Below are 16,990 nucleotides of genomic sequence, written 5' to 3'. Positions count from 1 at the left end.
ACAGACTGATCTTTTGACTCCTCTAGAATTTCAAAAAAACCACATCAACTTTTTATATGATATGTACCTAAACATGTTCTCAAAGGATATGCTTTGTAAATACAATATAAGATCAGTCTCTAATTGCTGAACTTGAAAATATGCATAATATTATATCCAATGACATTATGTTGATGCTGTCGTTTTAATAACAAATTACCATACAAAATAGTTAATTCAGGGTGTAAAAATGCCCTTGGGAGAGTAATTTATGTTCCAAGGGGTTTTGCTTCTTCATCATAAAGATGTTTTTAATTAGAGTATATATATATATATATGCTCTAAAAAAGCACTATGAATAGGCGTGAAACATAAAAACCAATTCTGTAATATGCTCAGACCCAATTTTAGAAAGAAGAAACCAGTGTTCAGAGAATTTAAGCATATATCCAAATCTTTTATAGTTTGTAAGTAGCACACCAATATTTGAACTTATGCTTGAATTAATCCATTCATTTTTTTTATTGGAGAACTATTGATTAAGTACAAATTATTGAAAGGCTTTGTACTCAGAGCTGGTCATTCAGAGATGCACAGAATAGTGATTGTCTTTTTCATTATGGATCAGTATCCAGAAGATAATGCAATATAGATGGAAGGCTTTTTCAATAATCTAGGGATATTTTTGCATGAAGGTAGGTGTTGGCAATGGCATTGAAAAGAAAATGGTCTATTCTAAGGAATTAGTGAAGTAGAATTTATAATTTTGAATTTCAAGCATGACATAAATGGAAAGAAACAGAAGGTAAGTGGAATGGAATATATTTTCTTTAAGTTTATTATTAAGATGAAACATAGCAGAGTGATCAGATTAGACCAGTGACCAATATCCAAAAAAGGGGGGAAAAAGCTTATTGACTGAAGAAAATATGATTAATAATAAAAGTTCTGAAAAAATAAAAAGGACAGTTTTGTAAAAATCGCTGTTGAGGGTTGTCAGTGAAATACTGAATCACCACTCTTCCCCTTGCTCTTGAAATTCGAGTATTCAGTACGATGAATGACCTTTCAGAGTTTGTACTCCTTTCCAACTTGGATTTAATAGTGGTTACAATAAATTTAAATTTTGGATTCCGCTTGATTCTGAAAATGATTTAAGTAAAAGCTAGACAAGGAAGATAATCTAAAAACTCTTCCACAAACAAACAAGTTCCCACTTTTTTTGTAAGACAAGCCAAAATATCTTCCACAAACAACAACAAAACCTAGTTTTCTATGACTCCATATAAAAATATATATATTTAAAGGTATATTTATTTATTTTGAGAAATAGAGAGAGAGAGAGAGAGAGAGACTGAGTGCATGCATAAAAGCCAGTGAGGGGAGAGAAAGAGAGAATCCTAAACAGTCTCTGCACTGTCAGCACAGAGCCTGATGCGGGGCTTGAGCTCACACACCATGAGATCATGACCTAACCTGAAGTCACATGCTTAGCTCACTGAGACATCCAGGCACCCCTATGACTGCATATGTTTGTGGAAAGGTTGGATGTTTGATATAGAGTGAGAAGAAATGGTATATTTGGATTTATACACTTACAGGTATAGAAGCTCATGTGTAGATGCATAACTATAAACCAGAGTTTTTAGATCTCAGCACTATTGGTATCTTGGATTAGATATTTCATTGTTATTGGGGGCTGTTCTGTGCCCTGAAGAATTTGTAACGTCTCCGGTTTCTACCACTATACGCCAGTAGCATCCGACCACACTCAAGGCTTGACAGTTGACAATGTGTCTAGATAGTGTCAGTTGTCTCCAAGAGTCCACGAGGCCAAGTCACTCACAGGTTGACAACTATACGGACGTGCTCATAGGTTCATAGTTTCTGTTTCTCTTGTGTGGAAAGCAGATGAGCACGACAGTAGAGGCAGTTGAAATGGAGGGTGGCCCAGAGAGAACCACTGGATCTTCTTTTGAGGAGTCTCTTTATGAGCGCAGATGCTTAATCCTGGGACAAGAACGTGTGACCATCTTTGCAAATTCCCAGTTCCCACGACCACACTTTGGCTGTGGCATGTGCTTACTTAGTGCCTGTGGAATTCAGCTAAGTTGCTGAAGGAATGCCTAGCAAACAAAGCAGTCAACACAAATATGTTATCATTTCCAAACTATTATCATTGTAGAACTATGTGCAGAGTTGAGAAAAACTCAATTACAAAAATAATGGGATTCTGGGTAGGTCGAGTGAAAATTTAGTATATTTTCCTTGGAAGAGGGGATGCAGGTAAATAGATGTGTAGTCTTGTTCTTTGGATTAAATACAGTGTTAGACTTTTAGGGTTACAGGGTTTCTGGGACTAAAAAGCTGGGAGGGACTTTGTATTGTAGGAACCAAAGCACTGGGGGTCCTGATATTATTTCTTTAACCCTCCACACCCTGCTGGCAGGGTGTGTGGTCTTCCTAAGTTTCCTTCAGGAACCAGTTGTCTTTAGAGTTTACATATATATATTTTAGAAGTTTATTTACTTTATTCATTTTGAGGGAGAGAGAGATAAAGCATGAGCGGGAGATGGGCAGAGAGAGATGAGATCGAGAATGCCAAGCAGGCTCCACACTGTCAGCACAGAGTCCGAAGTAGGGCTCCGACTTACAAACCAAACCATGATATTAAGACCTGAGCTGAAGTCAGATGCTTAACCAACTGAACCAACAAGGTGAACTGAGAGTTTATATTCTTTTAAATGGAAGTTTATGGAGCTTCAATGGGAGTCCTTCTGAGATGGTGATTAAATGCAAGTGCAAAAGGAAGCAATAGAATAGGTATTTTTTCATTTGCTTGATTCCAGCAGTACACACCCTCATGAAAAGTGTCATTGACAGTGGACTACCCCATGGAAGAAACCAGGACAAGGCATGATGCTGAGTTCTGCAGAGCATGTCATTTTCGACCGAGTTCTAAATCTTTTCTGAAATATCAAGAAATTGGAGCAAGTGTCTTTCTGATCACTTGCCACTAACATAACCCAACTGGATCATTGTATGGAAAATCATACATGATAACGGGTCTGAGGAAGGGCTGGGGAGGAAAAAAAAAAAAAAGAGTCTGAGGAATTCTGAAAAACAATGTTCAACATTAGTCTATACCGTCTTATGGATGTGGATAAATTTTGTAATTTTTTGGTGATAGGAATGCTGAGTTGAGGTTCATTGAAAGATATATTTTCCTGATGAATTCTTTGCTTATCCAAGTCACTTTTAGGATATCAGAAGGATATTTTGCTGTGGAGTGCAGAGTTGTGTTGCACATGGAATTTTGTTATTGAGGTGACGTATGAATGGTATTGAGGTTATATACAGATATATATATATGCATATGTGCATATCTATGCATATATATACACACACATATATATACACATATATATATGATCCAAGTGCTAATTATAGGTATCTCCTTGAAAAATTACAGTGATTCAGCTGAGGCTATAAATATCAATTAAAAAAATTAGAGAAAGAAGTCATACATATTAGACATTTCTGGAATCTGGTAGATATTTGAAGTCTAAAAATAAACAAGCAAGTGCTATTTTCTGTATCCTGGTCACTAAAATATGTTTATTTATTTATTTTGAGAGAAAAAGAGAGAAAGAGAGAGAGAGAGAGCATGCGTAGGGGACGGGTAGAGAGAGAAGAGAGAGAGAATCCCAAGCTGTCAGACCAAAGCCTGACGCAAGGCTCCACCTCATGAACCATGAGATCATCACCTGAGCCAAAATCAAGAATCAGACACTTAACTGACTGAGCCATTTAGGTGCCCCAATCCTGGTTAGATTTTGATCTTCTATAGAAAGACTACTCAGTGTGGCATCAAAACACCTTGCTACATTTCTTTCTCTCAGAGTGGCTTCAGTTTGGGTCTATAATTTAACTTCCACTGATCCTTAAATTTATCTTATATAAAATGTGGACCAAACACTAGCTCTGCCCAAAATTTCTCACATTGAAGGGACAGTGCTTCCTCAAGAGTATCATGTTGTAATTAGTAAAAAAAAAAAAAAAAAAAAAAGGAGTTTCAAGAAACGTTGGCAAGTGCTGTGACATATGTCTGCATATTGGAGCAAAAGGGAGATCATTCAATCCAGACAGTAGCAGCAAGGAAAAGCATCATGTAGGAAGTGATTGGAGACCTGAGTGTGGAGGAAAGTTTTATGAACTGAGAACTAAGGGTAGCAAGAACTACTGGCATTAGAAATGATACTTTCCTCTTTTCTATGTTGAAAAGGTAAGTAAGATAGAAAGAATAACTTGGAAGAAAGGGGACATACTATATTTTGAAATTACAATGAGCATTTTTGTCAAAGATTGAGACCTTCTTTTAAGAGAATAATCTTGGGAACTTTGAATAAGTAGAGTAAAATGTACATACAAATAAGGGTTAAAGTTGATTTATGTTCTACTTTATGTCCTGAAGGGGTCAGGAACTGAGAAGGGACTTTTGCTGTATGCTGGGAGCCGCACCGGCCTCTCTGGATGGCAATCACAGCAAGGAAATGGCAGTGTTTGCACAGCTCCTGCCATGAGAAACGAAAACTGGTATCTCCTTCTGCTACTACTGGCTCATGTTGGAAATGAGCCTGCTGGTATTGACCAGACCTCACCGTATTCCATATCAGACCCATATTCTGAACACAGATACCTCATAAGGAAAAGCATATTCCTGCCTTTACAAAAGAGATTTTAGATGAAAGCTCTATGGGTGACTGTCAAAAGGCTCTTCCTATGGGCCTTGCAGACCCAAGACTTAGATAATAAAGGGGGTTAAGAACACAAGAGTTACAATTGAGCCTGGTCCTGAGACAAAGAGCCTATTTTGGGGTTAAGGGCAGAACATAGTTACTACATATATCTTTGCTAATTGGTGAAGCATGGCGGTCCCTTCCTCAAGGCCTGCTTTCCACAGACCCCCTCCCTTACACTGGCAGCTGGGATGAGGATCGATAAGAGTAGCTAAAACATAAACCCAGGTGCAATGACTGACACATTTAGGGCCCCCATGATAGTTTCCACAAACAAACCAGTTCAGAAACATTCATCCTCTTGGGAGCCAGACAGAATGACTTCTAGCTTATCTATATACAATTTAACCTATATGTTATCCTGTTTTTCACTAAGAGCATCCTGTTAATTCCTTGGTTGTGAATTTACTATGACTGAGATAATTCTGCAATTGTTATCTCAAAAGGCCTCCCATTGTAGAAATTCCTTTCTTTGACTTCATGTTGTTGCTGAACCTTTAAATAAAGACACCAAAACCGACAGCACAGAGATGCCTGCCTGGTGATCAGAAAGAATCTCGGGGCTCTCTCACTCTCTCTCTTGCCGACACCGTCCATCCTTCAGGGACTCCTGGACCTGTCGGACCTGGCCTCCGACAGCTGTACGTATCTTAAAGTCATTCACTCTTACTTCAGCTTCTGAACTAAATGTGCAATGAAGAATAGTGGTAGGAGACTTTTTCAAACAAGAAAGATATATTTATTATATTCAAGGAATGCACTGATATCTCATGATGTGAAACTCTGATAAGATCTGCATTGGAAAAAAAAGTTTAGTTTTTGGTTTAATTGAGGCATTTGTTTTCTCTTCCAAATAAAGCGCATGACACTTATATTAGCCACAGAAAATGAGAGAAAAGGAGGATTGCCCTACTTTCCCGGACCTCACTTTGCCTGGTATATGGAAGAAGAAAATATAGAAGATACACTTATATATAGCACAGGTCCCCAAATTTATTAGTAGTCAGTGTCCCAGTGAAAGTGAATGAATTATCAGATGTTGAAATACTTCTTGGGATTTGAGGAAAACTGAGCAAAGGGGTGGGGAATTGGAAGTACAGGGTGGGTGGGAAAATCCTGGCAAAAAGTAGCAATGGATCCAGAAAGGAGATTGGAGTTGTTTTTTTCCCCCTATGGGCAAAGGTAGATATTTTAAGAAAGAGAAGAGATCAGGAGGAGCAGGTGCGCCTGGGTGGCTCAGTTGCCTAAGTGTCTGACTTGGGCTCAGGTCATGATCTCAAGGTTTGTGAGTTCTAGCCCTGCTTTGAGCTCTGTGATCACAGTGCGGAGGCTACATCAGTTCTTTCTCTCCTTCTCTCTGCTTTCTCTTGCTCTCTCATTCTTTCTCAAAAATAAGTGAATAAACTTAAAAAAAAAAGAGGGGCAGAATTTTTCTATTCCCCTCTGCGTTGCTGTATATATTATAGGATAGGAGATTGTGAAGATGAGTATAAGTTTTATATAGAGCACATGATTGTAGAGAGACAATTCTTTGGCAGGGTGAATTAAAATGCTGTTCTTTAAATAAAACAAGAGTGTCCAAAAATAATGAGTTCATTTATCCCAAGCCATTATTGATTGTTGACAGAGCCTGCCACACCACAGCTGCTTACATATTTGTTGGGTATGTCAGGGGGTGAATGGTATGTTTTGCCAGTCACTGACAGTATATAAAGGTCCAAGGCAAGTAGAAGACACACAGTTCACCACATCTTCTCACAACCCACGTGAATCTCCTCTCTTGACAACATGTGTTGCAACTACGGCAACTCCTGTGGCTATGGCTGTGGATATGGCTATGGCTGTGGCTATGGAACTGGCTATGGCTGTGGATATGGCTCCCGATATGGCTGTGGATGTGGCTGTGGATACGGCTCCTGCTGTGGCTATGGCACCAGATATGGCTGTGGCTATGGCACTGGATATGGCTGTGGCTATGGCACTGGATATGGCTGTGGCTATGGCTATGGCTCTGGCTGCTGTGGCTACCGGCCATTTTGCTATAGAAGATGTTATTCTTCTTGCTGCTAGAACATCACTGACCAAACCCCATATGCTTCTGAAATGACAGGACCTAAGAGAGGGCCGATTCAAGGATCCCATACCCCAAGGTCTATATCCAAGAAATTGCGTGCTTCACAGAGGCTTTGACCTCCAGTTAACTATTGTAGGATGGCATCTTTTGGCTGTGTAGTATGATCTTACTCTTTTTCATATGTTGGTCTTCACTTCCTTAATCTCGATTCTGTGTTGTGACTGTGGCAACAATCCTAACACCCCACAGTTGGGCAAATCCTTTATTCTCAATAAAATGGTTCTTTGCTTCTAAGACATCTCTGTGTTCTTGCTTGTGAATTACTCCTTTTTTGAGATGTTTTGTATTCTCTTGAAAGTTGGGCTACAGTATGTTTCATGAACATGAGGGCTCTTCCTTGATATAATACAAGCATTTCTTCTCATACATCAATCAGAGGAAATGTCTTCTTTGCCTGTTTCTCATATTCCTCATGCTCAGGTCCTCAAACCCCAACACAAATCACATAGTATTTCAGAACTGTCACCTGGATATCACAGTGTATCTAGAATGGAGATGGAAGGGAATGACAAGAAGGGATGTCACCTCTTCAGGAGGTTGTGACACAAGCTCAAGGGAGAGGAGGTGTGGCCTGAGTACTTAAAGGATGAATGGAATGAAAGAGAGGGTTTTCAGGATTAATGAAACTTACAAGTGGACTCAGGTGTTTAATGAGCTAAGGAAAGGATAAGCTAGAATAAAGAGGCGGTATTGTACCATCTGCATTTTTGTGGAAGCGCGAATACATTTGTTGGCATATATTGAGTCTGAGGAAATTTATTTAGGTCACTTAACTCACAAATAGTTTAGAATGTTTGCGAAAGGTAAATGTCCCACACACTGAAGATATGGGAGCAAAATTATAGCCAGGTTTCCTGCCGTCAGAGTGTATCCATTCTAGTAAGTGTAAAAAAAAAAAAAAAAAAAGACTTAATTCAGGTAAATTTAGAGAAATAATTCCTATAGAGAGAATAAACCAGCACCTTTGAGAAGAGAGTGCAGGATGAAGTATTGGAGAGTCTGTTCAAGGAGGTATTTTGACATTTTGTGACCAATGAACTGATGCCCGTTGAAGAAAATACTAGAAAGGACAGTGGTAAGTATGAAGGAGAATGAGAAATTCATTAAGTTTTGGGTATGATCAGTGGTGCCACAATTTTTAGTTGAAAAGAGCAATGACTAGTGCTTTAAATGAGCTCCCTTTGTTTGGTGCAGATGTAAGAATGAGATTAAAAGTCCCAGTTGATTTTCTGAGTTTGAGGGCTTACTACTTTGTTGGGTTCTGACTTCAGTGTTCTATCCCTGTGTGACTTTCCAAATCTCTAACATTTGTCCCTGCATCAGAAAATATCTTTTTAGATTCAATTTCCACCAACAGAAAAAAATGACTCACTCTCTCATCTCCATGACAAGGGTCACTGCACAGAGGTTGGGTCTGAGGAACTTGGAGCTGGGAGACTCTAAAACACGGCCATTTCCAAGGAAGATGGTTCTGCCATTAAGGTCAGCCCTGGAGGGAGGTTATGCCCAGGATATAATGTGTCCTAAAGTTGAAGAAATAGGGCTTATTTTAAGGGTTAGATAGTTTTCATAGATAGGATTTTTGTAAGTCATTTAGAGGACTGACTGTGCTCTGGGTTAATCTGAGGTGGGTACATCTTATAAACAGTAGAAAATAATCTTAATAATTACAGTTTATTAAAAATCAACTCATTGTCTCATTATGTTCTTGTCTTTGAAGGGTTTTTGAAAGAAGGAAGAATCAAATTAGGCATGTATATAATAATTTACAGATCCAGTAAAGGGTTAATCATTTATTAGGAATATAATTTATACAATAGGAAAAATGTGTTTGTAAACCAAAAACTATCTCTAAATGTGAAATTTGAGGCTCACTTAGTCAAAGAACATTTATGACTTTCAGCTTGAATGGAATAAGAACATTGTGATAATATACTGAAGTACCTTATAACTACTAAATGCACATCAACGTTTGAACACATTTTTGTTTTAATGCATTTTTAATTTGGAAAATATTGATTAATTTCAAATTATGTGCCAAGCACTCTACTTCATGGTGGAATAGGGGTGCACAGAATAAGAGGGTTTTTTTTTCTGCCATATTGGATCTGTATTCAGAGAGCTGAATGGAAAGGACCTAGAAATAATGCAATAAAGACAGAAAACTTTTCCAGTAGTTCAGGAGTGTTGTGACCAGAAAGAGGGTGTTTGAAAAGCAAAGTGTGTGTTCTAGGGAACTTGTGCATTAGAATTTATAATTGTGGATGTCAAGAATGGTGGAAATGTAGGGAAATTAAGCTAAAGGACAATTGTAATGCGGTATATTTTCCTTAAGCTTCTTGTAAGGGATGAATCACAGCAGAGTGATCAGATAGACCAGTGACCAGTATAAGAAACATTAGTAGGAAATACTCTCAACTGATGCAAAAATGTCTACTAATGAAAGATCACAGTAAAGGAAATTAGCAGTTTTATGAAACTCCCAGTTGAAAGCATTCAGTAAAGAACTGGAGGTCATCCATTTCTTTGCTGTGGAATTTTAGTGTGGAGTAGAAGGTATGAACTTCCTGAGTTTGTACTCCCTTTCAGCTTGGATTTTATAGTTTTTACAGTGAAAAGTAATGTAAATTTTGGATTCGGCCCAATTCAGAAAATTATGACTAATGAAAAGCCTAGACAACCAGTATACACAAAAATATCCCAGGAAACAACCAAACAAGCAAAAAAGAGAGACACCTTTCTTTTCTTACTTTCTTTTTTTCTTTCTCTCTTTCCTGTTTGTTTTTTGTTTTTGTTTTCTTTTTTCCTTGGTTTTGTGTCTGGTAATGGAATGATTCTCTACTTGGTTTACTTGAAAGGAAAGGAGGGGAGCCTGGATGGCTCAGGTGGTTAAGCACCAGACTTCAGCTCAGGTCATGATCTCACAGCTTGTGAGTTAGAGCCCTGTGTCAGTCTCTGTGCTGACAGCTCAGAGCCTGGAGCTTGTTTTGGATTTCATATTTCTCTTTGTTCCTCCCCTGCTCATGCTCTGTCTCTCTCTGAAAAATAAGCAGTTAAAAATTTAAAAAATAAAAGAAAGGAAATATTTGGAATTACACACCAGTAAAGAGATAAGCTATAGATATGAGGTTATCAACCAAGATTTCTAGATCTCAACAGTACTGATATTTTATATCAGATGTTTCAGTGTTGTTGGGGTTTGTTTTGTGGCTTGATTAGAATCTGCCTTCGTTTCTCCCACAAGGATCCAGTAGGTATCTAGAGTAGGTCTCTGGATGTCAGAAGCCTGGCAAGATATTGCAATGATTCCAGAAATGAGCTGAAGTATTTCTTTCCTTATGGGCAGAGGTAGATGTTTTAGGAGTGTGGAGAGATCATAAAGGACAAAACTTTCCTAAATTCCCATCAGGTTTCTTATACAAGGTATATTAAAAGACAGGATGTTGTAAACATGATTTCAGTTTTACGTAGAGCACATGATTCTCCTGAAACATGTTTTTAACAGAATGAATTAAAATGCTGTTCTTTAAATAAAACTGGAATCTCCCTAATAATGTGCTCACATTTCCCATGACATTATTGATTGTTGACAGTAATGGCCACAACACAGCTGCTTACATATTTGTTGGGTAAGTCAGGGGGTGAATGGTATGCTCTGTCAATTACTGACAGTATATAAAGGTCCAAGGCAAGTAGAAGACGCACAGTTCACCACATCCTCTCACAACCCACGTGAATTCTCCTCTCTTGACAACATGTGTTGCAACTACGGCAACTCCTGTGGCTATGGCTGCGGATATGGCTATGGCTGTGGATGTGGTCCCTATTATGGCTGTGGTTGTGGAACAGGCTACGGCTGTGGCTGTGGCACTGGATATGGCTGTGGATACGGCTCCTGCTGTGGCTATGGAACCAGATATGGTTGTGGCTATGGCACCGGATATGGCTGTGGCTATGGCTATGGCTCTGGCTGCTGTGGCTACAGGCCATTTTGCTATAGAAGATGTTATTCTTCTTGCTGCTAGAACATCACTGTCTAAGCCCACTTGCTTCTGAAATGACAAGACTTAAGAGATGGCTGATTCAAGGATCTGTTCCCAAGATTTATATTTCCAAGTAATTGTATACTTCACAGAAGTTTTGACCTCAGGTAAACATTTGTAGGATGACATCTTCTGGTTTGAGGCTGTGAAGTACTATCTGACTATTTTCCAAATGTTAATCTTTACTCCCCTAATCTGGAGTCTGTTATGTGACTGTGGCAAATCCTGCATTTAGCAAATCCCTTATTCTCAATAAAAATGGTTCTTTGCATCTCACACCTCTCTGTGTTCTTGTTGGTGAATTACTTCTTTTTGAAGTGTTATGACCTCTCTTGAAAATTGGACTGACAATATATTTCATGAAGCTGAGGGCTATTCTTGACATAATACATGCATTTCTTCTCTTATGTGCATCAGAGATAATGCCTTCTCCACCTATTTCTCGTATCCCTAACACCACAACACAAATCACACAATGTAAGAAATCATTGTCCTGGAAATCACACTGTATGAAGAACGGAGTCTTAGGGGTAAAGGGGAGTTAGGACACATCTTCAGGAGGTTGTGACACAAGCCCAAGGGAGAGGAGGTGTGGCCTGAGTGCTTCAAGGATGAATGGAATGGCAGAGAGAGTTTCTGGGATTAAAGAGAAATTAAAAGCTGCCTCAGCTGAGATACAAAGAACTAAGGAAAAGCAAAGTAAAATAAAAATGCGTTATCAATCATCTGCATTATAAGGAAAGTGCAAATATATTTGATGGCATATATTGAGTTTGAAGAAAATGATTTAAGTCAATTTATTGACAAATAATTTTGAATGTTTTTGAAAGGGAATGAATTTACACACTGAAGACATAGTAGGAAAGTTATAGGTGAATTTCTTGCTACCAGAGTGTTTACATTCTAATAGGTGATAATAAAAATATAAGAATTAATTCAGATAGATTTAGAGAGATAATTCCTTTGGAGGAAATAAAATAGCATCCTTGGGAAGAGAGTGTAAGTTGAAGTATTGGAGAGTTTGTTCAAGGAGGTATTTTGACATTTGTGTCAAATGAGCTGATGTGAGTTTCAAGAAATACTAGAAAAGACAGTTGTAAGTGTAAAGGGGGTGAGAAATCCATTAAGTTTTGGGTATGATCAGTGGTGTCATGATTTTTAGTGCAAAAGAGCAATGGCTAGTGTCTTAAATGGGCTCTGTTTGTTGGCGGGCAGAGATAGAATGAGATTAATAGTTCCAGATGGACTTTCTGAGCTTGAGGGCTTACTACTTTGTTGGATTCTGATGTCCATGTCTTTCTCTCCTATGCCTTTCCAGACCTCTAACATTTAGATCCTACAACAAAAAATGTCTTTTCAGACACAATTTCAATTAGCAGAATAAAAGACTCACTGTCTCGTCTCCATGACAAGGGTCATTGCAAAGAGTCCTAGTCTGAGATTCCTGAAGTCTGGAAGACTCCACAACATGGCCACTTCCAAGGAACATGGCTTTGCCATCAAGGTCAGCCCTGGAATGAGGCTATGTCCAAGATATGTGTCTTACCAATGAGGAAAGAGGTGTTCCTTCAAGAGTCCACAATTCTTACAGAAGGAACATCTGTAAGTCATTTCTGGGGACTGACTGTGCTCTGGGTAAATCAGAGGTGAGAAAATTCTATAAACAGGGAAGTCAATTCCAATGATTACAATTTGTTGAGCATCTAACTTACGATTTCATTATGTTCCTTTGCATTGAAGACTCTCTAAAAGAGGGCAGAATAGTATTAATTAGGCATGTGTATCATCATTTCTATTTATAGTAGAGGGTTCTATTTATAGTAGAGGTGATTTGTATATCTGGAGAAATGACTTTGAAGACGAACACATCTCTTCAAAAGGTGAAATTTGTGACTCTCTTAGCAATGACCACTTGGGACTTTCAGCTTGAATGAATTGAGAACATTATGACATATATCCACATTCTTATAGATTCTAAGTGACACTAAAGTTTGAGCATGTTTTTGTTTTAATGAGTCTGTTTGTTATTGGCAGAAATATTGATGGAATTGGAGTTATTTGCCAGGCACCATGCTTAAAACTTATGGATGATTCAAGGATGCACAGAATAAGAGATTTTTTTCTGCCATTACACATCATTATCCTAAGATCTGAATGGAAGAGTATAGAAATAATGCAATAAAGATAAGAAGTGCTTTTCAATAGTTTATGGGTATTGTGACCAGAGAGTGAGTGTTTAAAAAGTATCATGTTTATTCTAGGGAACTTGTGCATTAAAATTTATGGTTTTGAATTTCAGGAATGATGGAAAAGTAGAAAAATTAAAGGTAAAGGACATTTGTAAGGCCATATATATGTTTTAAGCTTTTTGTTAGGGATGAAACATAGCGGAATGAACAAATAACTTATGACCAATATTAGAAAAAATAGTAGGAAGTATTCTCTACTGAAGGAAAAATTTCTAATAATGAAAGTACTCACAAAAAGAAATCAGCAGCTTTATTAAAATCCCTGTGGAAGGCATTCATTAAAGGACTAGATAATACTCATTTCTTGGTGTTGAAATTTGAGTGTGGAGTAGAAGAAATGATACTTGAATTTGTACTTCTTTCCAGCTAGGATTTCACAGCTGTTACAGTGAAAAGTAATTTAAATTTTGGGATCTGCCTGAATCTGAATATAGTGACCTAGACAATGAAGATAAGAAAAACATCACAAACAAACAAACAAATAATAAATACGGCCCCCCCCCCCCCCCACTGTATGTCTGGAGATGGAGAGGTTGGATGTTTAGTTTAGTTGAGAAGAGAGGGAATATTTGGACTTAGACAAAAGTCAAGAGAGAGGTTAATTTATAGATGCAAGGTGACAAAACAAGGTTTCTAGATCTCAGCACTATTGACATTTGACATGAGGTGTTTCAATGTTGTTGAGGGCTTTTCTGTGCCCTGAAATGGGCATCATTCTTAGCTTCTACCACATGGAGCCAGTAGGTATGTGCAGTAGGTCTCTGGATGCCAGAGGCCAGGCAGGATGTTGCAATGATTCCAGAAAGGAACTGAAGTATTTATTACCTTATGGGCAGAGGTATACATTTTAGGAGTGTAGAGAGATCAAGAAGGACAAAACTTTCCTAAAATCCCTGCATCCATCTTATTAAATGATTTAAGATTGTGAACATGGATTTTAGGTTTACTTAGAGTACATGATACTACTGAGAAATTTTTTTGGCAAAGTGAATTAAAATGCCATTCTTTAAATAAAACTGGAGACTCCAATAGAATGAATTCCCATTTTCATGAGACATTTATTGGTTGTTGACAGTGATTGGCATACCAGAGCTGCTTACATATTTGTCGGGTAAGTCAGTCAGGGGATGAATGATATGCTCTGTCAATTACTGACAGTATATAAAGGTCCAAGGCAAGTAGAAGACACACAGTTCACCACATCCTCTCACATTCCACGTGAATTCTCGTCTCTTGACAACATGTGTTGCAACTACGGCAACTCCTGTGGCTATGGCTGCGGATATGGCTATGGCTGTGGCTGTGGCCCCTACTATGGCTGTGGTTATGGAACAGGCTATGGCTGTGGTTATGGAACAGGCTATGGCTGTGGCTATGGTGCTGGATATGGCTGTGGATATGGCTCCCGATATGGCTGTGGATACGGTTCCTGCTGTGGCTATGGCACTGGATATGGCTGTGGCTCTGGCACCGGATATGGCTGCTGTGGCTACCGGCCATTTTGCTATAGATGTTATTCTTCTTGCTGCTAGAACATCACTGTCTAAGCCCAATTTGCTTCTGAAATGACACACCTTAAGAGAGGGCTCTTCTAAGGATCTATACACCAAGATTTCTATATCTAAAACATTGCATGCTTCATAGAATATTTGACCTCAGGTGAACATTTGTAGGATGGCATCATGTGGCTTGAGGCTATGGGGTATCATCTGATACTTTTCCATAAAGTGTTGGCGTTTACCCCTTTAATCTGGATTCTGTGTTGTGACTTTGGCAGGGATCCTAACATCTCACATTTGGAAAACTCCTTATTCTCAATAAAAATGTTTAATTACTTTTAAAAAATCTGTGTTCTTGCTTGTGAATGACTCCTTTCTTGAGGTGTTACAACATCTCTTGAAAATTGGGCTGACAATATGTCTCATGTACCTGGGTCTCTTTCTTGATATAATACAAGCATTTCTTTTCTTACATGCATCGGATATAATGTCTTATCACCTAATTCTCATATCTCTACTGTGCCCTGGAACTCACACTGTAGGTAGAATGGACGTGGAAGGAAAGATGAAGAGGGATGTCACCTTTTGGGGAGGTTGTGGCATATGCCAAGGGAAAGTGGCTGAGGCCTGAGCACTTAAAGAACGAATAAGATAGAAGAGAGAATTTCTGGTATTAATGAGAAATTGAAAGCTGCCTCAGCTGAAGTATAAGAATAAGAATAAGTTAGAAGAAAAATGTGGTATCATATCATCTGAATTGGATGGATTTGCTAATATATTTTTTGGCATAAATTGAGTTTGAAGAAATTGATTTAAGTCACTTAATTGACAAATAGTTTTGAACGTTTTTGAAAGAGAACTGTCCTACATACTGAAGAAACCGGAGCAAAATTTTAGAATAATTTCTTACCATCAGAGTGTTTACAAACTAGTAGGTGTTAATATATATTTTGTGAGTTAATGAAGATAAATTTAGACAGATAATTGGCATGGGGGGAATAAAACTGCTTCCTGGGGAAGACAATGAAGGTGAAATATTGGATATTTCAGGGAGTTATTTTGATGTTTTGTGTTACATGAACTGATCTAAGTTGCTAGAATGACTAGAAAGAACAGTATTAAGTAAAAAGGGGGAAGAGAAATTCATTAAGTTTTGGGTATGATCAGTGCTGCCATACTTTTCAGTTGAAAAGAGGAAGGACTAGTGCTTTAATGATATCATTTAGTGCCTTACTTGACACAGATTTAAGAACAGGATGAAAAGCCCAACTCTTTCTGAGTTTGAGAACCTACTGATTTGTTGGGGTGTGATTTGAGTGTCCTTCCCTCATGTGCCATTCCAGAGTTCTAACATTCAGATCTTACAATAGAAAATGTATTTCAGACTCAAATTCAAATTCAACTACCAGTGAAAAGTGACTCACTGACTGATCTCCATGACAAGGATCAATGCACAAAGTCTGAGTGTGAGGTACCTGGAGTTTGGAGACTCTGAAATATGTCCAATTTTAAGGAACATGGTCCTTCCATCAAGATCAGCCCTGGACTGAGGCTATGCCCAGAATATTAAGTGTCCTACTGATGAAGAATTACAATTTCTCTCAAGGGTTGGAGCTTTCACAAATGGAATATTCTAAGTCTGATCTGATGACTGAATATGCTCTGGGTAGTCTAAGATGGGTACACACTACAAACCGAGGAAGAGAATTCTAATAATTACAGTTTGTTGAAAATCTACTCATTGTTTCATAATGTTCCTTGTCTTTGAAGGCTTTCTGAAAGAGGGAAGAATATCATCAATTAGGCACGTGCATCATAATTTACATATCCAGTAAAGGGTTGATTATTTATAAGGCATGGAAGATAATTTGTGGAAAATGTGTCCATAAACAGACAAATATCTTTAAAGTGTGAAATTTGAGACTCTCTTAGTCCAAGACTATTTGGGACTCAGGTTGAATGGAATGAGAATATTGAGATCATAGACTGAAATATTTTGTCTTCTAAATGGCACACTAACATTTGCCATTTTTCTGTTTTAAGGTATTATTTTTTAATTGGGGAAATATTGACTGACTTCAAATTATGTGCCAGACACTCTACTTCATGGTGGAATAGGGGTGCACAGAATAAGAGATTTTTTTTTTCTGCCTTATGGATCTGTGTTCAGAGATCTGAATGGAAAGGTACTAGAAATAATGCAATAAAGATAGAAAATGTTTTCAATAGTTCAGGAGTGTTGTGACCAGAAAGAGGGTGTTAGAAAAGCAGAGTGTGTGTTCTATGG

General features: G+C 38.1%; 2 protein-coding genes across 2 annotated transcripts; both read left to right on the top strand.

Annotated features, from left to right (window-relative positions):
- The first annotated feature begins 6,566 nt into the window (after positions 1-6,566).
- Positions 6,567-6,848, top strand: LOC120230168 (keratin-associated protein 21-1-like). The gene has a single exon (XM_039229651.1). The coding sequence runs from the start codon at positions 6,567-6,569 to the stop codon at positions 6,846-6,848; it is 282 nt and encodes a 93-aa protein (XP_039085582.1).
- A 3,819-nt stretch (positions 6,849-10,667) lies between these two features.
- Positions 10,668-14,736, top strand: LOC120230159 (keratin-associated protein 6-2-like). The gene is made up of 2 exons (XM_039229640.1): positions 10,668-10,809; positions 14,540-14,736. Exons 1-2 carry the CDS (start codon positions 10,668-10,670, stop codon positions 14,734-14,736), a joined length of 339 nt encoding a protein of 112 aa, XP_039085571.1.
- The last annotated feature ends 2,254 nt before the right edge of the window (positions 14,737-16,990 follow it).

The sequence above is a fragment of the Hyaena hyaena genome, unplaced genomic scaffold (assembly GCF_003009895.1).
Source record: "Hyaena hyaena isolate Hyena2069 unplaced genomic scaffold, ASM300989v1 scaffold_2, whole genome shotgun sequence".
NCBI classification, from domain to species: Eukaryota; Metazoa; Chordata; class Mammalia; order Carnivora; family Hyaenidae; genus Hyaena; species Hyaena hyaena.
This window is presented reverse-complemented; position numbering and strand designations above follow the sequence as displayed.

Excerpts from the sequence above, each read along its gene's own strand:
- LOC120230168 (XM_039229651.1), top strand. The coding sequence starts at position 6,567 with ATGTGTTGCAACTACGGCAACTCCTGTGGCTATGGCTGTGGATATGGC.
- LOC120230159 (XM_039229640.1), top strand. The coding sequence starts at position 10,668 with ATGTGTTGCAACTACGGCAACTCCTGTGGCTATGGCTGCGGATATGGC. Across the intron at positions 10,810-14,539 it reads TGGCTGTGGATACGGCTCCT|GCTATGGCTGTGGTTATGGA; the intron begins GCTGTGGCTATG and ends GTTATGGAACAG.